The 25,446-nt window shown below is 42.0% G+C and overlaps 3 protein-coding genes across 3 annotated transcripts in view; 1 reads left to right on the top strand and 2 right to left on the bottom strand.

Annotated features, from left to right (window-relative positions):
* The first annotated feature begins 1,421 nt into the window (after positions 1-1,421).
* Positions 1,422-10,209, top strand: rmdn3 (regulator of microtubule dynamics 3). Its single transcript, XM_082504740.1, has 12 exons — positions 1,422-1,955; positions 2,648-2,837; positions 3,916-4,053; positions 6,157-6,469; positions 7,134-7,236; positions 7,908-7,968; positions 8,057-8,132; positions 8,215-8,292; positions 8,380-8,478; positions 8,928-8,981; positions 9,418-9,498; positions 9,574-10,209. The coding sequence occupies exons 1-12, from the start codon at positions 1,754-1,756 to the stop codon at positions 9,631-9,633; spliced, it is 1,455 nt and encodes a 484-aa protein (XP_082360866.1). The 5' UTR covers positions 1,422-1,753; the 3' UTR covers positions 9,634-10,209.
* Positions 10,147-19,750, bottom strand: rad51b (RAD51 paralog B). The gene is made up of 10 exons (XM_082504741.1): positions 19,585-19,750; positions 19,052-19,193; positions 17,257-17,394; positions 14,588-14,705; positions 14,225-14,316; positions 13,960-14,054; positions 13,690-13,803; positions 12,168-12,297; positions 10,716-10,837; positions 10,147-10,641 (listed from the first exon to the last, which is right to left on the bottom strand). Exons 2-10 carry the CDS (start codon positions 19,127-19,129, stop codon positions 10,518-10,520), a joined length of 1,011 nt encoding a protein of 336 aa, XP_082360867.1. The 5' UTR covers positions 19,130-19,193; positions 19,585-19,750; the 3' UTR covers positions 10,147-10,517.
* A 1,210-nt stretch (positions 19,751-20,960) lies between these two features.
* The window catches only part of cenpe (centromere protein E), a 28,193-nt gene continuing 23,707 nt past the window's right edge, over positions 20,961-25,446 (bottom strand). Inside the window, exons 51-56 of the mRNA XM_082504743.1 lie at positions 25,342-25,442; positions 25,108-25,205; positions 24,847-24,982; positions 22,168-22,535; positions 22,046-22,084; positions 20,961-21,158 (exon numbers count right to left, since the gene is read on the bottom strand). Of these exons, the coding sequence (XP_082360869.1) occupies positions 21,082-21,158; positions 22,046-22,084; positions 22,168-22,535; positions 24,847-24,982; positions 25,108-25,205; positions 25,342-25,442 (819 nt within the window). The 3' untranslated portion in view covers positions 20,961-21,081. The remainder of the gene's footprint in view (positions 21,159-22,045; positions 22,085-22,167; positions 22,536-24,846; positions 24,983-25,107; positions 25,206-25,341; positions 25,443-25,446) is intronic.

The following is a 25,446-nucleotide window of genomic DNA, read 5'->3' as shown; positions in this document are numbered from 1 at the left end:
AGTATCATCAGAAGACATAGCATAGATTTTCACTGCTATGCTGATGACACACAGCTCTATCTATCTATGAAGCCAGATAACACACACCAATTAGTTAAACTGCAGAAATGTCTTAAAGACATAAAGACCTGGATGGCTGCTAACTTTCTGCTCCTTAATTCAGATAAAACTGAGGTTATTGTACTCGGCCCTGAAAATCTTAGAAATATGGTATCTAACCAGATTCTTACTGTGGATGACATTACCTTGGCCTCCAGTAACACTGTGAGGCACCTTGGAGTCATTTTTGACCAGGACATGTCCTTCAATGCACATTCTTTCTTCCATTTGGGTAACATCTCTAAAATTAGAAATACCCTGTCTCAGAGTGATGCTGAAAAACTAGTTCATGCATTTATTAATTCTTGGCTGGACTAATGTAATTCAGGATGTTAATTATTAATGTTAATATGAATTTTCACAATTGTAAATTTGTTGCTTTTTTGCTATTATAGTTTTTCAGCTTAATTATAGCATCCTTCACTTGCATTAACTCTTTGGGCCTAAAGAGTTCATGTTAAAAACTATGAAATGCAAGATCAGCTTTTGGAATCAACTCCAGATCTTTTATATGAATTCATCACACAATAACAAGGGAACAGGGATCATCAGGCTAGCAAACTGCTCTTCGTGCAGTCATTCCATTAATTTTGACCCTATCATAACTTTATCCTAAACTAGTCACACTTTTTCACACATCTTGCTTGTTTGATTTGAAATCATCCGTTGTGCTGTACAGGGGGAAAAAAATACAAAACAAACAAAGAAAACTCTTATGTACCTGTGTTTGCTGTTTGGTCAAATGTGTCTGCCTAACCAGCCTGGATATTTATTACTCAATACTGAAACTGTGATGACTTCATATTTGCCAGTGGAATGCCTTCAACAAGTGTTGTGTTTGCATAATAATTCCTTTTATGAACTTCTTCATTTATGCGCCCAACAAATCTTGCGCAATTCAAGCTACAAAAACCATTCAGTTATCATCCCACCCAGCAAGTGTTAATAGAAAAACTACTCAGCTACTAAAGACTGAAAGGAAACATTTTCAAACAAAAAAACGAAACTGAAATGTGTAGTCTATATACATTTTAATTTCAATTCAATTTTATTTATACAGACTTTTATTTAGTTACTGTGTTATGTGAAATATGTAAAGTTTCAACAAAATAACTATCAGAGAATGTTTTTCCCTAATGCCCCACCTTCATAACCATGTCAGGAACATTCCCTGAAGGTTCCTGTTGCTGGGAAGCCTTTTGTGTCATTGATGTATTTTTATATTCAAATGCCTAAATGATCAACAATATTATGTGACTGTGCCGTTACAGAATTTAAGAGAGAATTTAGACACAATCATTCATACTCAGAGGTATTCTTGTAGGCCTCCATCTCAAACACACTTTATTTTGTAAGGTGTCACCGGAAGTTCTTTTCCTTTCCCCTGCTGTGGGCTCATACGGCTGCTGTGTTTCAATAACGTCACAGCGGTGCATGTTGACTGTGTGGTCCAGGTTGTAGCGATAGAGCCTTGGGCACACACAGCTAAGTCTTTCCTTCCGAGGAAGGTGAAGCTGCGCACGCTCAGTCGTGCGTGTGTGCGTGTGCAGTCTCAGATTCTGAAGCGCTATTCTGACTCCAAGGCGTCTACGTTGATGACGTAAGAGTGGTTATTTGTTCGGAACCAGCGTAGGAATGGGCATCGTGTAGAGTCATGAGCGTGCCGCTCGGGAGGAACGGGTTAGTCGGGCTGGCTGTCGGGGCCACGGCCGGTTTGGGCTTGATTGCCTTTTTAGTTTACAGGCAGATCAGCAGGAGGAGGTCCCAGAGCCTTGTGCTGGAGACACGGCCAGCGGCCCGGCTATTCATCGGGGAGGATGGAGGAGCGCTGCTGGGGGACACACTGGATGCCCAGGGTAGGCTGGCACTGACCTCAACTGCCCAGGATAACCATGAGCTACATGGTTGCCATGGATTCAATTTAACATGGCAACGTCACTGAATATTTAGTATCACGTCTTTCTTATCGCGGTGATGGCCAGGCTAGTGTTTGTTCCAGAAAGGGACGTCTCCATTTTTCAGGATGCTCTATGTGTAGGACCTTTAAGGAGACTGCAGTCAACAGGTTTTCTGATATATATATATATATTTATTTATTTATTTATTTGTGATGGGAATGTTCTTTCTGGCTCAGAATGGCCTGATGTCATTCATGAGAGTGGATATGTTGGATACACTGTAAGAACTCATTTACAATAGTTTAAAGAAAGGCAACCGTTTCCGGCCAAACACTTTTGGATATGACTTTTGGACTTGAGACTGGCTTTTATTTCCATGTATTCAAGTGTAAAACAAATCATAGCACGTCTCCTTTTCAGACTGGCATTTTAAAAATAAGATTTACATTATTGTTATAAACTTATTAATAGGTTAACTGTACCTGTATATTAAGTTGTAATGCCTTTTGTGCTGACTAAAATCTCCCAGTGGAGGTATTCCAGTTAGCCCAGGCCACAAGTATCATTGTCACTGCAACCTGGAGGCAGGTTGGAGATATGGGTACAGTACTTATTAAATTGAAACAAGTAACTCCTGTCTCCGTCTTCAGAGATGGAGGCCCAGCAGCAGGCTCTGGCAGCAGTGGAGGCTGTGGTTCAGGGACTTTCCCCAGAACAGCAACTGGAGCTGAGAAACCAGCTGGACCAAGTGCTAAACTGCGTGGCGTCTCTACGTTCAGAGGTAGCTGAGCTCAGGGGAGGTCTACAGGACATTGCCTGGCAGATCATTCAGGATGTCAAGTGAGTTGAACTATGGTGAGCTACATAGAATCTGTCCTGCAGTACTGTGCAGAGGTCTTGTGTCGCCCCTCAGTTCTTTACTGGGCCATAGTCAGTATTTGGTGTGAGCACCTTTATTCTTCAGCTGAGGCAGCTTTCTGTCATCTCTTTAAGTAGTCTTCAGGAACAGCACTCCTAGCTTCCTGAAGGACAAAGCTCTTCTTTGTGTGGATGATTCCACGTTGCTTCAATAATATTGAGGTAGGGCTCTGGGGAGGCCCATCCATGACTGATAGTTCTCCACTGCATGTTTTTGTATCCAAGTCTGCTTTTACTGCATTATCAGTGTGTTTCCAAGCAGACACTTTCAGATGACACTGGATCAAGAATCCAAATCCTCCATCTACTAACTGTTTAGTGTCTTTCACGCTGTGTTATCTTTGATATTTTTCATCGATTTGAGTAAAGTAATGGAACAAATAATGTGTTTTTGTTTTTTGCATCAAACTTGGTTCTTTGCTAAGTCATCTGTACATGTGAGACAACACTGGTTCATCCCTCAAGTTAGGTTTCTTTTTATGCTTTAATGATTCATATTTCAGAGTACAGAAGCTTAACAAACAAATAAACAGGATCTGCAAAGCTGAAGAACAAGACTGCTTTAAAAAAGACAAAGTCTGGAAGTCAAATGTATTGAAATGAGGACCCTGGAAATCTTCAGTCTTAGTAAACACTGTTCCAAAGTTTGTGTCTTGATGCATGCACAATCATCCAGGTATGTAAATCCCAAAAGGTGGATTCTGTTCAGCTGTGGGTCACGTTTTCAGTGGGAGAAACGTCTCGTCACTCACTGTTTATAAGGTTGGAAACCTGCACTCAGCTGAGACTGGGAACGCCACGTGCAGGTGAACAGAATCAACCCAAAGTTTGCGTTTTGCTCGTTCCGGTTGGATTTCCCATCTGCACAAATACATATGTGGGTTTCAGTTTCAAAAAAGTAATTTAGGTGCATCACATTGTTAAGTGTGCATATCAGGGGGCTGAGTGCTTATATGAGAACTGTTTGGGCTGTTTGGGTAATGATCCTCCTCCCATTCAGAAAGGGAGTGGAGGACAGCCAGCGTGTACGGCGGCGGCGTCATGCGGTCCACAGAGAGCGTGCCGACTCGTCCAGCTCTACCTACTTCACTGCCAGCCAGGGCATGGCCAGCACCTGTGGAGAGACCAGTGAAGGGGGGTATGTCATTGGCTCAGCACAGTATGCTTTACTCACTTTTGATAAATTCTTACATTATGCGTCAGGTGTTTTGTACACAGACCTTCATTGGGAGCAGCAGGATATTTCCCAGAGGCCTGTGTGAACTTTGATTTTGATCAGCAAGTAGTTTATGGGCATCGGGCATGACTGTTTCAACTACAGACACTGTGCTCTCTTCCTGTCTCTGCACAGCAAAGATCCATAGATATGCTGTCTCTCTGCAAGGCAGGCAGTGTGAACTAGGTAACATAAGTCACATGACAAGAAAACAGAAACCCTTCAGTCTGAAAACACTAAGAAGCTCACTGTGTTTCAGTCCCTGTTTGAAAAGGAAATGATATATGTTCTGCTTGTTTTCACTCTATTTGAACATTATTAAGGTAAAGGCTCATTATTTTTATTTATGTGCGTGTTAATGGATTTTCACCTGGGAGCCATAGCCTGGTTACAGACATGCCTGTAGACATCTGAAGGTGTAAGAAGGATCTTAAATGATGGTTAATGTAGTTAGCAGCTTACCATGAAGACGGCTCTCAGCTTTACACCAGACTCTGTTCAGTGAAAGGACTTGAAAGAGGATAGCTGAATAAGATCTTCTGGACAAACCATGTGATAAAATGTCTCTGAGGGGTACTCTACAAACAAAGGTCAACATAGCCAGGCTTGCTCTGTAAAATATAGCAGGTGTCACAACAGTGGTCATGAGCTGTCTCAATGAAATTGGGCTTTCTGAGGCTCATGTAACTCTTCTTCCACATTAAATGATCCCTCCGAGTGTCACCTACTCCAATCAGAGATGTTGCCTGGTGATGGTGATGCGATAGTGATGAAAAATCTCGAAAGAAATTAAAATGCGTTGTAAATCAGGCAAGAGATGAATGTTGCAGAAAATCATTAATCTGGTGATTTCTGAGTGGTAAAATAAATATTTTAATTCCAGTTTACAGAAGCCTGATAAAGAAGACATGGAAATCACTGACATTTGGCGTAGATCACAGTGAAATGAATGAGATTCATTGAACACGTGTTCTGTGTTGTTGCAGCTGCAGTTCCAGCAGAGTAAAAGAGGCTGATCAGCAGATTAGAATCGTATATCACAACAGGTTATTTAGACAATGCATGAATAAGTAATACAGGAGGAGCTCATGGAGCCACAATTAGCTCCCGGGGCCACGAGGAGTTCCTGGCTCAATGCTGAGCTCCATTCAGTGGTTGTAGTCAGGGATGACTAAAACCTGCATAGATGCAGAGACTCTTTACTTAAAAGCACTGAAAACATGCTGCAAGCTCAATGAGAATCAGTGAAAACATGGCGCTTCCAGACGATTTTAAATCCACACTCTGAACAGAAACTTGCTCCTCTCCATGTTAGTGTTTAGCCAAAGTTACCATGGTGATTGAACCAGGTAAAACAGCCACTTTCATGACACAGAAAACTTGACAGAGCTCACTAAGCCAATAATCTGGCTTTGTAGTACGCTGCTTTAGTCGGGCAAGGATTCAAGTGTGTGGCTTTTTAAATGGGTTTGTTTGCAGGCTTCATAAGCTTATTGCTGTTAATTTGTAAGACAATTAGAGATGCTAACTCTCACTGGAGTCTCCAGCTCGTATCTTAAACAGTGTTGTGTTCTTTTCCAGAATGGGACTAATTCATCAAACTATTATTATTGTTCAGGTTTTTGATGCAGCGTTTGGTACATGCTAACGAGGCAGCATGGTCCCTTTTCTGTGTTTCCCTATGTGAAGACAGGCTCGCACGGTGCTGTTAAGGGGTTCTCAGGGTCTCCTGTCAGCTGGCTGCCATTCATTGACAGCCAGCTGACAATGACAGGAAACAGGAAGGTCGGCAGCATTGACCTTTCAAAATAAAATATAGACTTTCAATGTTTGGAATAACATATACCTCAACCGGATCACCTCTGATTGGAACAGTGGCAGAAATGTCAGAGACTTATATTTCAGAACGTGCTGTGAAACAAAAACTATCTACAGAAATAGTGAATACATAAAACCTGGATGAAACCCTTGAGAACATATTTATAGTCACCAAATAAATATGAGGTGGTCTTCGCTGTATCCCAGGTACTCCACGGCCTATGCCGAATCAGACTACACTGATCGTGACACGGACAGAGAGGAGGGTGAGCAGGAGCCTGAGCAAGAGTCTGAGGATGAGGACAGGAGCTGTGCCACAGTCCTTACCCTCCGCCAGGATGTCTCCCAAGAGGAAGAGCTTGAAGAGAGGGGGCTGGAAGATGAGGAGGAGGAGGAGCTAATGAGCGAGGTTCCCAGTGGGGAGCTGGCTCTCCTCCTGGCTCAGAGTGACATCCTCCACACAGGAGATGCCAGTTTAAAAGCAGAAGGCTTTCGACTACTAATGGACAACAGAGCAGAAGTGAGTAACAGGATGCTTGTTGGTGGTCACATGACAAGAAGCTAATGATGCGTGTAATGACCATTAACGCTGATTTGATATGAGTGTTGTTTGTGACAATGGGTCATTGCAAAGAGCAGACATAGAAGAATAAATATATCAAGTGAACCAATGAAAATTCAAATCAAATAATGGTCTCAAAGGGAAAAGGCACTGCTCATATCTTAAATAAAATTAAAATAAAATATACATGTATGAAAACTATGGAACACTTTGGAATTTTTTAGCAATAAAATGTGTTCCGATCCTCGCCCGAGTCAGAACTACAGACAAACACAGTCTGACTGAGCTCGTACTCAAGTGCTTCACAACAAAAATATCAGAGTATTAAAAAAGAAAGAGTTAACTAAATGTATGTCTCAAAGGTGAGTTTTTAGTTATTTCTTAAAAGAGACCAGTCAGTCAACAGATCTCAAGCTCAGAGGGAGAGAGCTTCAGTTTCTGGAACCAGGGTGACAAAAAGCTCTGTCACCGTCAGCTTTAATCCTCGTATGATGCACAACGAGTAGGCCCCACATTACATGACCTCAGCGACCTGCTGGAAACGTGTGTCTGTAAAAGTTCACTGATGTAAGCTGGTGCTCGTCTATGAGGAGCTCTTTTTTTCCTCTTTTTGGGTCTGCAGTATGGAGACAGCAGGGAGTTTCTATGGCGACTGGCTCGAGCCTACAGGGATATGTATGACTCCACTGAAGACAAACAGGAGAAGAAGACCTATGCACAGCAGGGTAATGGACAAACACATACTGTTACTGCACCTTACAAAAAGCTTCAAATACTATTAGTGAGGAATCTCTGAAGTTTGGCTCTTTGGGCTAAATGTCCTTATTCTTAGATTCTATCTAAGCCTGAACATGACAGTTGCCACAAAGCATTTGCTGAAATGTTTCTAGTTATCAAACGAAAGCAAATAAAATACTGACAACTGTCACTGGATTATTTAATGGAAACCAGAGGATTCTAAGGCGAGTTCTGAAGCCTCTGCGCTGCTGTCCCATTAATCTGTTGTACAGTATTACAGAGCCTCTCATAACGATATCATAGCATCATTTCCACCAAGTACCATTTGAATGTTGCAGCAAAAATTGACTCAGTTCCCTGTTCTTAGCTGACAGGAGGGGGGTCTGGTCTGGTCTTCTGCTGCCCTAACCTGTTGGTTCAAGGTTCCACATGTTGTGTGTTCAGAGATGTCTGGGTGTAGAAAACCTTTATATTAGTGTTTAAGTAATATACTAACCGTCCGGTGGACTGGGTGAATCATTGCTAGGAGTTTACATGTGCTCCTTCAAACTGATGGAAACCATGCTGCCGTATCAGACCACAACAACTACTCTTCCTGACATGCTTTCTTTGATTTTTCATAGACAGGCTGTTGTTAACCTGTGAGCTCATGTTGCAGGTCGAGATGAGGCAGAGCTGGCCCTGAAGAAGAATGGCCTGAATGCAGAGTGTCACAAATGGTAAATCCCTGTGAACACAGAGCTTCTAGCGAGCAGTGGGTTTGAGCTCCCATCAGAGAGCATTTGCTTTTTCTGTTTGTGGCTCCAGGTTTGCCATGCTGGCTGGACTGACCTCACAGCATGAGAGCATGCATAGCAAGCTGAAGAGTAGCTGCATATTGAAGGTAAGAAAGGCAGACCTGCTGCACGGCAGCAGTGTAGGCGTAGAGCAGCTGGACTTATTGTGATCATTATTCCCCCGTCTAGGAGCATCTGGACCGAGCACTGGCTCTCAGAGATGATGACCCCATGTGTTTCTACCTGCTTGGCAGATGGTGTTATCAGGTGACTCTGAAGTTATTGCACGCACCTGCTACCATCCTGATGTCAGAGATTTCTGCGCACTTCAGTGCTTTGTCTGTGTGTCTGTAGGTAGCCACTCTGGACTGGTTGGAAAAGAAGGCAGCTGCTGCCCACTACCAGAGCACCCCCACCTCCACCCTGCATGATGCCCTTGAGAGCTTCCTCAAGGTATGAATCTCCTGACTTTTGAGTTCAAATCGGTGGTAGACTGGTGACCCAAAATACATTCTCCTCGTGGCTTATAGCAATGATGTGCAGTATGTGCTGTATCTAATAAGGACACACTGGCAGTGTGAAGGAGTAGGATGGAGGAGGGATCAGTGTAACAGACTGGGCGTGTCTCAGAAATCAGTTGAATCTCATAGGCTTATAGAAGGAGCTATAATCAAAGGATGCACAGGTGCAGTACCACTGAGAGAGGATGACTCTGAACAACTCGTCTTTATTATTCACTTGCTTCAGTTCTTTAAGATGAATGTGCGGCCTGGGAAATAAGAAAAGTAGATGTTGTATGTCTCAAATCTTAGTTAGCCTCATTTTGTGTCAATTTCTGAGCAGATGTGTGACTGCACACACACGATGTTTGATGGATGAAATGCTTTTGTGTTAACTTGCAGGCAGAGGAGCTCAGTCCAGGTATCTCCAAGACTGTGAGACTTTACATCGCCAAGGTACTATCAGATCAGCTGATCTCACACTGTACAGTTACGATTTATGGTTCACACACATTAAAGTGCTAAAGTCCAAACTCACACCCTACAGCAGACTCTTGGGATCATCTGTCAGTGACTTTTACATGTTTGCATTCATGTGAGTTAACATGATGTCCTCATTATTTTGTGAAAAATGGAAGTTCACTTTGAATCTTTAAAGCTAGTGAAGCTGGGACCGGAAGAGACTGAAATGTTTGTAATGCCTAAAAGACGATGATGCGAGTTAATAGGTCCCATATCTACTGACACATCTGTTCATTTACATCCAAAAACACTGAACTGAAAATGACAAAAGGCAGGTAATAATCACGGCACAGTTGTTGCCGTCAGGTCTTTTTCTTTGATGGTCATATCAGGAACTGTGAAACTCACTGTGGCTGGGTCTGGTTTACAGTGTCACAAAGAGCTGGGGAACATCTCCGAAGCCACAAACTGGGCTGAGCTGGCTCTGAAGATGCCTAGAAATACTGAGAATGTAAGAGCACACATCCTGTCCACATTTGAATTCATAGCTGCAGCATTTTCACCACAATGCCTTTTCTATTCAAAGGATCAAGAAACATGTGAACTGGAGGCAGAGCTTCAGGACTTAACTGCCAGAAACAGCTGAGCTGCAGAAAAACTTTCCTTCATTGATGGATGAGTGTGATTTTTGTCTTCTGTCAACTTCTTTGCATCACCATGTATTCAACCTGCTATATTTAACGTTCTTCAGCACCTCCCATCTGAATTCAACGGGCATGCTGTGTTTGGTTTGAAAAACGACTGACTCAAGCTTGATGACTGAAACTACTAATCCCGGGACACGTGCAGAGCTTTAAGGGAAGGAGGAAGCTCTGGAATAAGACCATTTCACTCAGTTCTGTACTATAATGCTTGTTGTGTAAAGATTGGGCCTTCAGGTGTGATCAGGTGAAGCACACTGGCTTCTTTCAAACCTTATGGACTCCCTGGTGCAACATGTAGTTTAAAATGGACCACTTGTTTGAAGTCTGTTGTAAGTGCATGGAGCCCTGTGTGCTCATCAGTATGAAGTTGAATATTTTTGAACTGTTTATGTTATCACATGTCCATTTTGCAGTGTCTGCTGTTGGAGTGAGACAAAGACTCAGTACTCAGAGACGTTATTATGCACTGTGTGAAATGCAGATACTGTTTAATAAAGTTCTTTTTCCATTTATGGCAACACATTAGCTAAATCTGAAATGAAGAAAGAAAATCTACTTGAAATACTTTACATGGAATGACTGCTGACCTCTCCTGCATCCAACTCTTTATTCATGACTCATCTTTAGTCAGCTTCATGTTGATGCAGTTATAGAATAAAAATGTCCCATCAGATCAGGAGCAGCCTACGTTTTATAGATATATACAGTTACGCGTCTGTCGCCACAGACTGTCTAGATCGTCTTTCTCAAACAATTAAATAAAACGTGACAGTGTGACGAGACAAACACACGCAGATCCAGCAGGTGCGCCTCACATCCTGCTGCTTCAGTCCTTGGCATCGCCCACTCCGTCAGCGTTGATGGCAAACATGGCTTCAGCCTCAGGCAAGCAGGGCGAGTCATAGATTTTACAGATCCTCGTTTCTCCTCTGCCCTTCCTCAGGTACAGGCTGTGAAGAAGAGAGCACTGTTAGTGTCATCTTCCTGTGGTGACATCATACTTCCATCGTGAATAAAAACACACCGTGTGGTGGAGGCGTGGGCCAGAATGTTGCCGCCGATTGGTTTCTTAGGATCTGCAGAAAACATGGCTGCTCCATCCACTTGTGCTACCACTTGGTTGGTTATCACCACAGCAACGCCAAACTGTTGACAGGTCGGGCAAAAGTTATGTCTTAGATACATGAGTGAGGCAGCTTCAGCTCATCCATTGTAGATTTAAACACCTGTCAACAGTCACACTTTATAAACTTTGTGTACACACACACACACACACACACTTCACTGACTTCACTATCATTCTTTTGACAAAAACTAAAAATAGTCAAATAGATTGATAACAGATCCTCACAGGACGGCTGCTGCAAACGTAATTTATAGAGTGATTCTGTATATTTAGCAGAATATAAATTATTTAAAATGAGCTCAACCATTTACATACATTTAACACTAATCTGAACATTTTTACTTCTAAATATTTTTTTACATTTATTTTCATTGATGTATATTTTCCAGTTACATCAATTTATTTTACTGAGGCGTTTTCTTGCTTTTCTTCCTAAAGAGTGATTTATGTCTCTGCCCACTAAAAGTAATCATTTTTGGTAATGCAGCATATATTTAACTATAGAAGCAATGTTTTAAAATTTGTCAGCCATTCACAAGCGCAGAATGGTGAAAAGCTCCATGCAGAGTATAGACAGTATGTTTTTATCTGATCCAACTAAGTTCACTCAGAGATCATGCTGATTAGATTTACTCACTGAATTCCACCTTTATAACTCAGGGAATGTCTGCTTACATCATCTTAAATTCAGTTGATTAAATCCTAAACACTAAATGTACTCACAGTAGAAATTATTCCAAGTGATTTAATTCCCCACACTGCACCACTAAAACTGATCTTATGATTAAGAAAAATGAAGCTAATTTGTGTTTGGTCTTTCTTTGTAACAATTCTTCTTGATGACAAATCGTATACCATTAGAAAGCTTATTAGTTTCCTTTAAAAGGTGCCACATTAGTAAGGAAAATGCATTTGTGGGTTGAGCAGCAGAGTTGAGCATATTGGATGCGCCCATGATACCCCAGGTGCTGACAGTCAGGTGCCTGATAAGCAGCATGTGTGAACAGAGACCCTGCTACAGCGGATTTGGGATCCATAATATTAGATCTGAATAGGATTTTATTATATATTGGGGGTGGCTGTAGCTCAGCTGGTAGAGCAGGTCACCTACTAATTGAAAGGTTGGTAGTTTGATACTCGTCTGCTCCAGTCTGCATGCCAAATATTCTTGGGCAAGATGTGCCCCAAATACCTACTTTCTACTTTTATTATATCAGTTCAATTAGTACTTTAACTTTAACCACAGTATAGTTAACACAAGTATCTGTACACTACTGGCACCTGAGGCGATCACTGATTCGTGGAGTGTACAATTCAAACTAAAGAATCTGTCAGGGTGTGAGAGCTGACCTCGTCCGCCAGCCTGAGCAGCATACGCAGGAAACGGCCCAGGTGTCCCTGCCTGGCTGACAGCTCTCCTCTGCCCGAGTAGTCGGTTCTGTACAGAGCTGTGGCACTGTCTACTATCAGCAGAGCATACCTGACAAACACAGGGACAAATAGTGTTAGCCTGCACGTTCACACTCAGATCTTACAGTTTTTTATCGTATGTGTGACATGCCAATGTCAGACCCTAGTCGGGCTTAAAAACCTTTATGATACATAAATGATGAAACAACTCAAACAAATGGTAAATGGCCTGTATTTATATAGCGCCTTACTAGTCCCTAAGGACCCCAAAGCGCTTTACATATCCAGTCATCCACCCATTCACACACACATTCACACACTGGTGATGGCAAGCTACAACAAACAAGATCATGCTTTTCACAGACTACATGAAAAAAAAACTCTTTAGTCAGTTTCCTTGATTAAAAAGACAAACCAGCTAAGATGGGCTGTATGATGATACCCTATTAAAACGTCTATCATTTATTTCGTGGTGTTGCAAAACACAGCGTTTACTGCAAGATGACAGTTTGCAATAGTCACCACCAGCAAAAACAAATGGGGACTGTTCCTAAATGGGGTTGTACCTGTGGCGCATCATAGAATAAAGACTCATTGAGAAAATTGCAGCCATTACAATTTTATACATTGGTCGAAACACTCGACAAGTCGGGTTCCCACATTTATATCACAAGTGTCTGTCCAGCACTCACTGCGACAACAGATATCTAGACAAGCTGAACGGTGCACTTCATCAGAGACGGCACACTCTGACGTTTGCACACAGGCTGGTTTTCTGACGACCGTACAGGAGCAGTGATGATAGGAGAGGCAGCCAGTGTGTATCACTAAGGCCAATATTCATTTCATTTTTGATTATTTCAATTAAACGTAAAAAAGAAAACAGTATTATTGTTTATTAGTATAAAGTATGAACTGAATTTACAAAGAAAGGCACTATATTATGATACAGATCGTTATTATCGGGATAAGAAATTACTTCGTTACTTCTACAATCATTGGAAAATATTAAATCTGTCTGTGTGATTTTGTGATTCAAGACATTTTATAATCTGATTAAAATCAAACGTGAACTTTCTCAGCATTTTTCTCGTTTTTTTAATCTGACTAATGTTTAAGAAATGACTGAGAAGCAATTTCATTTCTCGAGTCAGTCCAAACTCACCATCACAGCTAGGGTTAACTAAAACTCAAAATTGAATTCAGAAATTCACTCGAGCTGATGGACAAACATGAAGACATTCCACGTTGAAACCATTATACAATATAGGCTCTGTGCATCTTACATAAATCATGACATTTACATCCAGTTTTCAGTCCTACCGTGGAGCCAAGTTTCCACATGTCCTCTCACTGCACTTCCTAGTTTCTGGTTAAGTGAAATTAGGCAAAAAAATAAAAATAACTATCCTTCAATGATTCACCTGAACACTTCTACACGGTCTGTAAGTTTGTGACTAACCTGGACTCTGCCATCATTGCAGAAGCTTGATAGAGCAGCTGAGTCTGGTGGTCTGTGTTGAAGGCTCGGGCATAGGCCACGTTATCCAAAACGTCACTGCCGACCAGCCCATACCTGACAGCACAGACAGACAACACATACAGCTCCAATAAGAGTAATAAAATCAACAACGTGGAAATAAATGACAGGTTTATAGATTTTTATTCTGCGTCAGTTACTTCTTCTTTGACCTCTGAACTGAATGCTGAAAACAAAGGAGCACCATCTCACCTCTCGGCAACAGCGAGCAGTCTCTCTGGTCTGAAGGTTCCTTCTGTGTCGATGTACATGGCTTTGCCTTCTCCGCCTCCCTGATCGATGGGTAGCTGTGGACGGTCACCATGGTTACATCTCTCTAGATCAACAACTTATTTGTAAAGCAATCCTAAAAGTTTCTGAGCGAGCTGCTTGTGATCCTCCATAACACACGCTGATGGATAGAAACTGGCTTTTTAACTTCTTCTGGGACCACTTCGGTTTGTTGAACACACTGTACCTGGCAGGTGACGGCGAGTGTGTGGCACAGCTGGGTTTTCCCCGTCCGAAACTCTCCAAACATCTCTGTGATGGAACCCGTCTCAATCCCACCTGTAGGAGAGCAAAAAGGTTTAAATTTGATGTGCGAGACTGGGCCTCCCTGCTGCTTCCCGAGTTCTGATAAGTAAACAAAAAATGGCTGCATGATTTGTTGTTTTGGTTTGCACCTTTATTTAAATGGTGGTCACGAGGAACATCCCTAGTTTAAATCTAATAAAACCAGCTTAGGGCACATAACCATCACTGGCATTGTGTTTGCTGCATAACTGAACTGCTAATCAGGGAGATCTCCTCAATGAAGCATGAGCTACATTAGACTAACCCTGCAGGAGTTTGTCCAGCTCCTTGGAGCCTGTAGAGATCTGGATAATCTCAGCTCTCCTCTGATGGAACTCAGTAGCTGTGGTGAAGCCCATTGGCACCAGTTTGGCAGCTTCAGTCTGAGGGAAAAGGTAAATGAAAGCAATTCAGTTTTGTTTATACAGGGCCTAATCAAAACAACAGTGGCCTTGAGACACTTTATCTTGGAGAGTAAAGACCCCACAACGTTCAGATGACCTCCTCCTCTTTGTAGACTACAGCTCGGCTTTTAATACCATCCGGCCATACAAACTCCGTCCCAAACTCCACCAACTGGGACTTAACTCCTCTCTGTGCAACTGGATTGTGGACTTCCTCACTAATCGCAGACAGAGTGTCAGAGTGGGTAAGAACACCGCTTCCACCCTTGTGGTCAACACCGGTGCCCCTCAGGGGTGTGTTCTGAGCCCTCTGCTATACACTCTCTTCACCCATGACTGTATTTCCTCCTGCGCATCCAATCTCATTGTTAAGTTTGCAGATGACACCACAGTGCTCGGACTTATATCCAACAATGATGAGACAAACTATAGGACAGAGGTGCAACAACTAGAGTCATGGTGCCACGACAATAACTTGGTCTTAAACACCAAAAAGACCAAGGAGATCATTGTAGATTTCCGGAAGAGGGGTCATAACAACCATCTGCCTCTCTTCATTGGCAGTGAGGCGGTGGAGAGGGTGAGCAGTTTTAAATTCTTGGGGGTAACTGTGACCGAGGACCTGTCCTGGGTCAACCATATCACCTCAGTTGTACGGAAGGCCCAACAGCGCCTCTACTACCTGAGGAGACTACGGAGCGCACACATTCCCAGATCTCTGATGTTGAACTTCTACAACTGTGCCATCAGCAGCGTTCTGACGTATGGATTTCTAGTGTGGTTCCCCAGCTGCACCAAGGCCGATCAGCAAGCACTCCAGCGGGTGGTGAAAGAAGCTGGCAGAATTATTGGAACAAGTCTGCCAGAGATCAGTAATATCTTCCCCACTCGCTGTCTGAGGAGGGTGCACAGTATCCTGCGGGACCAACATCACCCTGCGCGCCACCTTTTCCATCTGCTGCCCTCAGGGAGAAGGTACAGGTCTATACAGGCCAGAACATCCAGACTGGCCAACAGCCTGTATCCACAGGCTGTCAGGCTCCTGAACTCTCTGCCCCCCTCTCACGGACAATAACCATATCCAACTTCTTAATAGCAGTGAACTGGTCTGCATTGGTGCATCATATCTTTATTCTCTTCCCCCTCCTGCCCCCCCCCCCCCCCCTCTTTCTTAAATAGATAACTATCATATCTGATATCATATCTCACAGTACAATAATATTGAATGGGTTGCATTGTTGTATTTTGTCATGTTTCTCAGGTCTTTGTCTGAATTTCTACGAACATTATTGCTAAGGATTGTCTTATTGCATTGGAGTCACACTGGGTTAAATATGTACACTTGGGTTTTAAGGGGTATTTATTATTTTCTTCTTTTTTTTGGGTTGTATGGAAGCCCCAAACGCAATTTCATTGTTCTTGACAATGACAATAAATAAATAAATACTAAATACTATGAGCAAGCACTTTGTGACAGGGGAAGGCAAAACTCCCTTTTGACAGGAAAAGACTTCCAGCAGAAACACTCTCGGTGATGGGTGGCCATCTGCCGCGACCGGTTGGGGCTGAAGGGAGGAAGACGGGACAAAGACGTTGTGGAAGAGATCTAGAGATGAATAATAACTCCTATCCAAATACAGAGAGGTGTGTATAAATATTTATTAACTCTTTTTCTTTGATTAACAGTACTGAAAGTAGCTGTACATAATGTTACCTTTGTCAGATGGTTATGACCATTTTTGAAGTTATTACTAGTTGACCTTAAAGGAATGCGTGGCTCAATGCTAAATGGTAATCTTCTAAATTAGTGAGATGCCAGTTCCTTTCCAGCTTACAGGCCATCTACTGTAAAAGTGTACATCTGAGAGTTATACCAGGGGCTCAAGATCTTCTTATCCGAAGCTCTTTCTTTAAAAGAAACCCCCCCAATAAAAAAAACAAAACACACACACACACACACACACACACACACACACACACACACACACACACACACACACCCCTATCAGATGTTTCTCACTGCTACATTTTTGTACCACCTTGTTCACAGCTGTTTCATTTGTGAGACCTAACCTTAGTAGTGGTTCAGTGACCCTCTTAATGGGCCACGCCCACTTGGGCTGAGCACTGATGTGCAGGTGTAGACGCAGCTCTTTGAGGAAGCATGTCTTTGGTTTTTCCGGCACTTTTGCCTGCAGCCTCCCAAACAGCTGTGAGCCTTCTGGCTGAAGACCATGAAGAACTCAATTCCTATGATGCATTTCATATTAGAATTCCTCATTTCCTGTTTTAAAACATCCATTAAGGCCGACATGGATATTACTACTGAGTGGAAACCATGTCTTCTTTAACAGCATGCACTGATGTTCAAACCAGCAGCACTTGGAGAAAGTACAGAAGCACACTGATGTGCCTCTACAATGTATCCGTTTTATCTGTCAATCAGATATGACCATATGCAGTCTCCTCCACACAATCCCAGCTTTCACATTCCTCTGAGATACCGAATCAAACGACTGTCGTTCCTTACCAGGATCTTGTCAGCCTTGGCCTCACTGATGCCCTTGATGTTGAGCAGCTCCTTCTTGGGAGCGTAGGCCACTGCTTCAATGGTGTGGAATCCTGCATCCTCCAGCTTTTTGATGTCACTGGCACTGATTCCGCATTGCTGTGTGCAGAGGCATCAAAACAAAGAGCTGAAGCTAAATTCATAGAAAGAGTTTTTCAAGAAGCTGGAGGGTCTTGCACACTCCATGATTAAAAGCCAGTTTAATTTTTGATAGAGCAGTTAAAAAATAAATAACATAGTTGAGCCATTTATGAGATATCATGCAGAGAGGGCTTTTGGCTTTTAAAGGCATTAGTAAGAAATACAGAATTTTAGGAACAAAGTCACTGACAGTTTCATTTAACACAATATACGAGCCTGGTGAGGGACCAAGCAGTGAAGGCATAGAGGACAACAGGAGAAATGTCATTAAATCGGGGCTTAATTTTTTTTTACCTGTGTCACGGGGCGGTAATTTTAGGAAGTCAATGAAATGACACAATCTGGATTTTTTAATGCCACCACTCAATTCTGATTAGAGCCTGACTGATATAGGATTATTAAAACCAATACAAACAATTGGTGATTTAAAAATCTGATGCATCAGGATAACTTTTCCTCCACACACACACACGTTACATGTGGTTATTTATGAATCCCTACAAACACAATAAGACCCAACTACTTAGAAATCAATGGGTTTCACTGTCACAAAAAGCTGTGGATTACTCACTTGTGCTCTTTCCATATCAGCGGTGTGTTTGTATTAAACAGTGCAGCTGCAGAGCACCCTCTAGTGGACAATCTATGCATTAACCACGACTCACTGAAGGGGTTTTCTACCTCCTCTTCTTTACTTTTTACATTTTTATTTATCAGTCGTTATAAATGGCAATAGTGATATTTCAGAAATTATCTAATGCTGTCTGACATATCAGCCCATTCTAAATCCAAGCTTCAAATACATTTAATGTTTAAAGTGCTTCTTCGGTCTTACTGACCAGTTGCAGAGCTTACTATCAGTAACACTATAGGCATACAAACTGCAGTCAGATTTTTTTTTTTTTTTTTAAAAAAGGGCCAAGTTCAAAGACGGGTGGATCCTTCCATGAATCAATCAATGGTTTCCACCTGGTGCTCCAAGAATCAGCTTATTGCTCATTGTAGAAGAAGAATCAGGTCATTTACAATTACTTCAGTATATGTAATGAAGCCACCTTCCTTTACACTTTGAACGTTGTCAGTTTTGTCACATAATACTTTGAACATACCATACTCATATTTTTTTAATCCTTGCAGTCTGAGTGTGTCGGTGGATTTGAGATCCTCTGTGATCCACGCCATGATCGTTTTAAATAGTTCTGTACTTAAGGTCATACAAAAAATAAGGTGACCAAATTTCACCTCGTACCTGAATGTGACATAATAATAGAAAAGTATTAAATTGAGTTTAGACGGCAGACTAAGAGCAAGTACACTTGTCCATCTGCATTTAAGTTTAGTGAATGAAGTCATTTTTGATCACACACACTAAATGAAGCCATACTGGCCACAAAAACGACTGAAACCAATGAGCACCATCGCACCCGCCGATCTGTGGATCAGTTAAATTGGTCTTTGCAGTGCATGTATCCCATCTCTTCCCAACTGAATGCAACAGCAGTTGGCAGTGATCTGACCAAGAGGAGCAGGATTAGCGAACCCACAGCTCCGAGCTTCTATAGCACACAAAATCAGATGTTACAGAAACCACAGTGCACTAAGGACGGATACGTACCTCCAATCTGGATAGAGGCTGTGGCCCGTAGTTTTCCTCCTCCTCCACCTCCACTCTGGCCTCGCTCCTCATCGCCATGATCCAAGGAGAACCAGATCGGCTCCGCTCGGCTTGCTGATTGTTTGACGGTTAATACTGAAAGCTAAGCCAGAGAGCTAGCATGGAAAAGCTGATTGATACAACTATGTTTTCATGATGATCGTCACACGGCAGGTTTTTTACTTTACCTTTTCATCTACCCTAAAACCAAACTTAAGCCTTTTTCACATTTAAAACATCTAAGACTATTCCATCTACACTTACACACTGTTAATACCCAGTAAAAATGTAACGTTTTTTTCTAACACAGTAAATCGACAAATTCACGTTAACACACTTTAGCGACAAATTCGCCCATTATTTATGTGACCGACAGCCCAGGCGCTGTCACCGTGAAGCTAGGACGAGCTGCCCGCGCACTCTGTCACAGTTGCTGTTAGTTTTTACAGTTACTGGGCTAAAAGCGGTCCTTTCTACGCGACTTCGGCCCTTACCTTCTTGCAGTTTTCTTGTTTTCCTCAAACTCCTCGGTGTGAAGCTCCCGCGCGCACATTCAGATTCAATGACGTTGTACGTAAACGGAGCCAATGGGCGCGTGAAAGAAGGGTCGTGAGAGACTGGAACCGGAAGTAGGTGCGTGACCCCGCTATTACCATAGTATGGCAAACCGTCTAGGACAAAATTCACCACTTTTTTAACGCTTCTGGTTACGAAATTACGTAACCGTTTAATCGCCGTTTAATAAGTCAGAACTTGTCCCCGACTGAACGCAGCATTTTACGCCAAAGTGTAGCGCCTTGAACGCCTGGGAAAAACGCCGCTTTTTCAGCCATTCAGAAGGAGCGTTCAAGGCGCAACTCTCTGGCGTAAAATACGGTGTTCTACGGGGTCAAAACCGCCATAGGTAGCCAGTTCATGTTTTGTTTTCATATTCATGACATGTTTTAATGTTAATAGCAGCCTGTTAACACACAGCTGAACTTTGAACCTCTAAATTTGTTTCTTGTCAAGTTGTTCCCCTGCAGGAAGAGTGTTCCTTTCAGATAAAGTTATATTAATTGATCAAACTGTGTTTAAAGGTCCATTTCAGCCATTAAGATGATCCATAAACACATGGATAAGTGATCATGGAGGGAAAGCTTTGGGAGCGGGGGGCTTTACACTTCAGCCTTCAGCCAATGTTCCTAGAACAAAAGTGTGACTGTCAGAGAACCTTTGGGGAACGTTCCCAGTTTGCTAAGAGCAATACTAAAAAGGGCACTTACAGTAGTTGTGGGCTGCACAGGTTTCAGAGGGGTCTGTGGTCACAGCGTACATTTATACCCAGTAGGGCATTAGAATGCTTTTGAATTTGAAAATGACTCTGGAAATATTAGAGTAAACAGTGTAATATGCCAATTGTAAGTGACAGGCCATCAAAAGTGAAGTGAAAAAAAAAACAAACAAAAAAACGTTTGCTGTGCAAATCTGAAACCTTTGATATACAACTCTGCATTTTAATTGACGCAGATGGATACCCCTCCCTGAGCAGTGGTTCTGCTCCAGGTTTCTTCCTGTTAAAAGGGGGTTTTTCCGAATGGCAAACCACAGATGAAAGACATGTTCTGTTAGGGTCCAGCGCACAAAGACACATTTAGGACCACTCTAAATCTGGTTCTGCAATTGTTTGGGTTTAGTGGAGCAAATCAAACTTGCCATTGCTGACTCATATTCTGATCAATGTTCAGGTTCTTTTGTTTAAAACCACAGCACCTAAAGAAGCTGATAAATCTAAAACATTACTAGAGCTAAGCTAAGATACATCGTTCACAGTGTAGATTTGTTGGAACAAGGTCAGTTGACTGAAATGTAACATAGACACCATTTAAGCACCTTATTAAACACATTTATTAAATTTCTTAGAACAGGATGAAAAGGGAAAAATGAAAGTGGGAAATAAAAGTACATAAACATTACAAACAAAGGTAAAAATACTGCTCTTTACAAACACGTTATTGTGTTTTACACATTTCTTCCTGTTTTGGAGACTTTGGCCACCACTCGTTTTTGTCCGTGTCCACAGTAACATCTGTAAATACACAAGACAAACACCACTAAATGAAAAACAAATACTGAAGCATTAATGGGAATTTTAGAAATATTATTATATTTATTCTAAAGATCTGTTTTTGTGCAGAGGCTAGTGACATCATACAGTCCTACCCAGTGATGTCACACTCCTCCACTGATTTACAGATAGCTGTAATGTACAGCAAGCTGTTAGTGAACAACAGCTAACTTGCTGCTCTTAAAAGACTTCAAACATGCGATTAGCAGGTGAAGATACATGGTGCATCTCTGTGTGGATGACTTTTTAGCTTTTGTTTGTCTGCAAGAAAACTGCAGACCAACCCTGAAACCTACTCTAAAACGCTGCAATGTTGTTAATGATGGTTTTCAAACATTTTTTTCCATGCCAAAAAAAGAAAAAAAAAAAAAAAAGAGTGTACCCAACTCATGTTCATAAATAAAGCACCTGCCTGAAGTCGAGGTTTGAAATTCTGTTAATGGTTTCCTCATTCAAGCCACTGAGTCACCACAAAACCCACTAAAGTGCAGCTGTAAGAGTTACTATACTGGTCACAGGGAGCTGGGTCTCCTAATGCATGCGTCTCTGACAAGGCTGATTTTTGCTTGTTACAAATACAAAAACTGCATCTCTACTATGGAATACTTTAAAATATAGAGTTCTATGTTTTAAAACACTAAAATAACAGGAGTAGCGTTATTCCTCCTGCTATTATTTTGGATTTATTCTCAAATGAAAGGGACCAGACCCCACTGAACAAGGTGGCCATGGCAGAAGAACATGTTACTGTGATTCTGAGAAGACCGGTGAAGTGCCATTAACCCGTGCTTCTGTTAGTATACCCCAAGTGACTGAACCCTACATCCCCACATGTTGTACGTTGTTACCCTGTTCTGGAGCTGCTGTTTCAGGAACACGGGAAACCTCTGACAAAACAAACGGCCAACATCTTTATGATATTCTGAAGCTTTTGAAAGAATGTGACAAAGTAGCCTACGCTGCAGTTTACCTGGAATGGTTCCAAGGCTCGAGTTGTCGAAGAACTGCTTGGGACAGTTTCGGGACAGTGTCTCAGAGCTTCCGCCCACATCAAAGAATCTGCTTTTGGGGGATTCGAGGAGAGAGGCCTTTGGCGAATCCAGCAGCTTTCTGGGTGACTCCAAACCCTTCCTGGGAGTGTCCAGGAGCTTCTTGGCAGGTATCAAAAACTTTTTAGGTGAGCTCAGCAGGTTAGAGGAGTCAGAGGTCATGGGAAAGCCCCTCTTGGTGGGAGTGCTAGGTGACTGAAGCTTGTCCTCTTCCACTTTGTTCCTCACCTTTAGTTTGATGGCTCTGTTCTTCCACTTGGTAATCTCAGCCTGCTGACTGGCAACCACACTGATGAGAAAGGAAGTCTGTGATTAGAGCTCGACTTCAATTTTTATGTCACAAAGTGATAACTATGGAATGATCTGTGTTTGTGCAGTGAGCGTTCAAACCAAACCACCATCAGGACAGCAACGGGCTTCATCTGAATGACAGTTTGTCTAAATATCTGATCAGATCTTAATCCTAGTGACACAACAACTTGTATTGTTGTCTTGGGAGACAATAGCACTGTCTATCAACTGGAAATAATTGATGACTATTAATGTTGCTAAACCAGTTTCAGAGGATAACTGTACGGCAAAACCAATTAGAAAGAAACAGAAGAGAAAACTTAAAATAACACAAAAAAACAACAACAAAAATCCCAGAAATGTGAGAGATTGAGACACAGTTTGTAACATTGTTCACGCTTAAGGAAATGCTTAATCAGCAAAAAAAATGCATATGAACTTGAGTGTCATCCCATTTTTAATCCATAAGGTTTGATATGAGGTCAGGCGAGCCTTTTCAGTTCTTGCCTGCCATTAAAGATGCAAGAAGCAGCTGCAATATTCTCCTAAAGGGTGGACACGATCATACACGTCTTCAGCCCACGCGACGGCCACGTACAACGCACCAAGTTACAAAAATCAAGAGGTGCACGATCGGCCGATGCGCCACAAAGAAGGATGTGATATGTGATATCTTCAAATTAGCTTTTAATGCAGCAGTTATGTTAATATGAATCATCCTTGTTGTATAAATAAATATAATGCAAAAGGTGGCGACGTGCTTTACACCAGCGGTCCCCAACCCCCGGGCCTCGGACCGGTACCAGTCCGTGAGTCTTTGGTACCGGGCTGCGAGAGTTCAGGCTCAGGTGTGAAATGTATAGTTTTCAGGGTTTTTAAATCGGTTTTCAGCGTTATTTTGTTATCATTTACTCTGTTTTCCTTGGTCTTTTCACGTGTGTTATGAATAAATTCTCTTTTTTTCGGTACTGGTACTAGTTTTATTTTGTTGTATTTATCCGCGACACATTAAAGGCCGGTCCATGAAAATATTGTCGGGCATAAACCGGTCCGTGGCGCAAAAAAGGTTGGAGACCGCTGCTTTACACTACTGCAAACAATGTTTTTGGATTGTGCTTGTTTATCTAAGGCTTGGATGCAGCTGCTCTCAAGCTCTCTATGCACTGTTCTTTCAAGCTGATCTGAAGGTCACATGAAGTTTGGTCTACCACTTTATGGCAGAGTTGATGTCGTTCCCCATTTTTGTGTTAATACCAGCGACCCGTTGTTTCACAAATGTTTGTAGAAGCTGTCTGCATGCTTGGATGCTTGATTCTATACACCTGTGGCCATGGAAATGACTGAACACCTGAATTCAGTGATTTGGATGGGCGAGTACAGCACAGTGCAGGTATAGATGATATTGATGGAGCAATACAGGGACATATGCATAGACAGTACAGAAGTAAATATGGAAAGTAGCATTTTAGATTCAAGATCTTATACCAGTTCAATGTTTCCCTGTTTGAGGGAGTTGTTCTACAAATGTTACTCCTTTACCACAAAAAAAAGAAAAAAGAAAAGTGTCTTATTGGAACAAATGGAGATTTACACTCAAACAGATTTGATATCATTTCACGGTAAAATAATAAAAACTCTGAACTTCAACATGCATTTAAAATGGGTCAGTCAGCTTTAAGCTAATTAAAGATGATTGAAGGTTAATAATGCTATACTGATGCTATTATATTAAGTTTTAATGCTGCTTCCATATGCAGACATTTTGTCTGCATATGGCACTAAAGCATGACTAATCAAATGGGTGGTTATTTATCAAACAGGCAGCAGTGCATTTGTATTTTTACAGTTCACCATCAAATTTCCAATCATTATAATGTAGGATTCCTCAGAGTGAGTGTTACTGTATGTCAGATTTACAAATGACCTGCTGCGTGAAGGCAACGTAAAGAAGGCACTGCAACGTATGCAGATGGTAGTACAATCTGCTGATAGTAGAGAAGAGAAATTAAGAAAACACAGCAAGAGGAATTGCTGTTAATCACTCAGTGGGTTTCTGAGTCAAAGAGGGGGCTAAAATGTTTGATGTTGTAGCCGACCAAACACTGTTACAGTCAACTCAAACCAATAACAGTTGCTAAGACGGGCATTTCAGTCATCATGTCCATGATAGCTGGAAGAAGAGCCACAGTAACACAAGCTGTGTGTAGAATGTTAATGATTCCACAGCAGTAAACATCACTCAAAGTGTTTTCTACTTTAAACACACGTAGCGATTGTATCGGTTGCAAAGACAGTGCTGATGCCGTTACCTTTCCAGTTCTGTGATTTTCATGTGAAGCTGGCTGACTTCCTTCTCCAGCTTGGATTTCTCCATCAGAATACTGCTGCTGACCACAGAACTCCTGGGGTTGGTCAGTCTGGCATGAAGGTCTTTACCCTGCAAGACTGATTCCAACATGAATGCATCATTTAAACATGCTCCTCTTTCAATGGTTACACCTGAATTAGTTATTCATCGGTCAGATTTCTTTGTTTGTTAGCAGATATACATGCACAGCGCTGACACTTACATGACTCTTCTCCCTCCTGTTGGGATTTTCTCAAAGTCTCTTTAAGCTTCCTCAGTAACTCTTCTTTTTCCTCCAACAGTGTGTTCATCGCCTGGATCCTGGAAGACAGAATGCCGGTCATTAGAGTCAGCAGTCCTGCAGCAGGCCACAGGTCTTGACACCACTGACCCTGAAAACCACAGTGGAGAAAAACTAACAAACAAAAGTGTAAGAACGAATTCAATAGCTCTTTACTCTCGTTTGTGTTCGTCGGATGCTGAGCTGAGCTTCATCTCCAACTGCAACAGCTTGGTCTGAAGCTTCTCCAGCTCAGCCACACTGGGTGATGATTTTTTCTGA

This window comes from Aulonocara stuartgranti, assembly GCF_965226115.1.
Source record: "Aulonocara stuartgranti genome assembly, chromosome: 15".
Taxonomy (NCBI): Eukaryota; Metazoa; Chordata; class Actinopteri; order Cichliformes; family Cichlidae; genus Aulonocara; species Aulonocara stuartgranti.
This window is presented reverse-complemented; position numbering and strand designations above follow the sequence as displayed.

Bases quoted from the DNA above. Each gene is read 5' to 3' on its own strand.
- rad51b (XM_082504741.1), bottom strand. From the start codon at position 19,129: ATGGCGATGAGGAGCGAGGCCAGAGTGGAGGTGGAGGAGGAGGAAAAC. The intron at 13,804-13,959 runs GTGAGATGGTGC...CTGTGCTGTCAG, and splicing joins CTGCTCGCTGTTGCCGAGAG to GTATGGGCTGGTCGGCAGTG. The intron at 12,298-13,689 runs GTTAGTCACAAA...TGTGTTTGTCAG, and splicing joins GCAATGATGGCAGAGTCCAG to GTATGCTCTGCTGATAGTAG.
- rmdn3 (XM_082504740.1), top strand. From the start codon at position 1,754: ATGAGCGTGCCGCTCGGGAGGAACGGGTTAGTCGGGCTGGCTGTCGGG. The intron at 7,237-7,907 runs GTAATGGACAAA...CTCATGTTGCAG, and splicing joins GAAGACCTATGCACAGCAGG to GTCGAGATGAGGCAGAGCTG. The intron at 8,293-8,379 runs GTGACTCTGAAG...GTGTGTCTGTAG, and splicing joins TTGGCAGATGGTGTTATCAG to GTAGCCACTCTGGACTGGTT.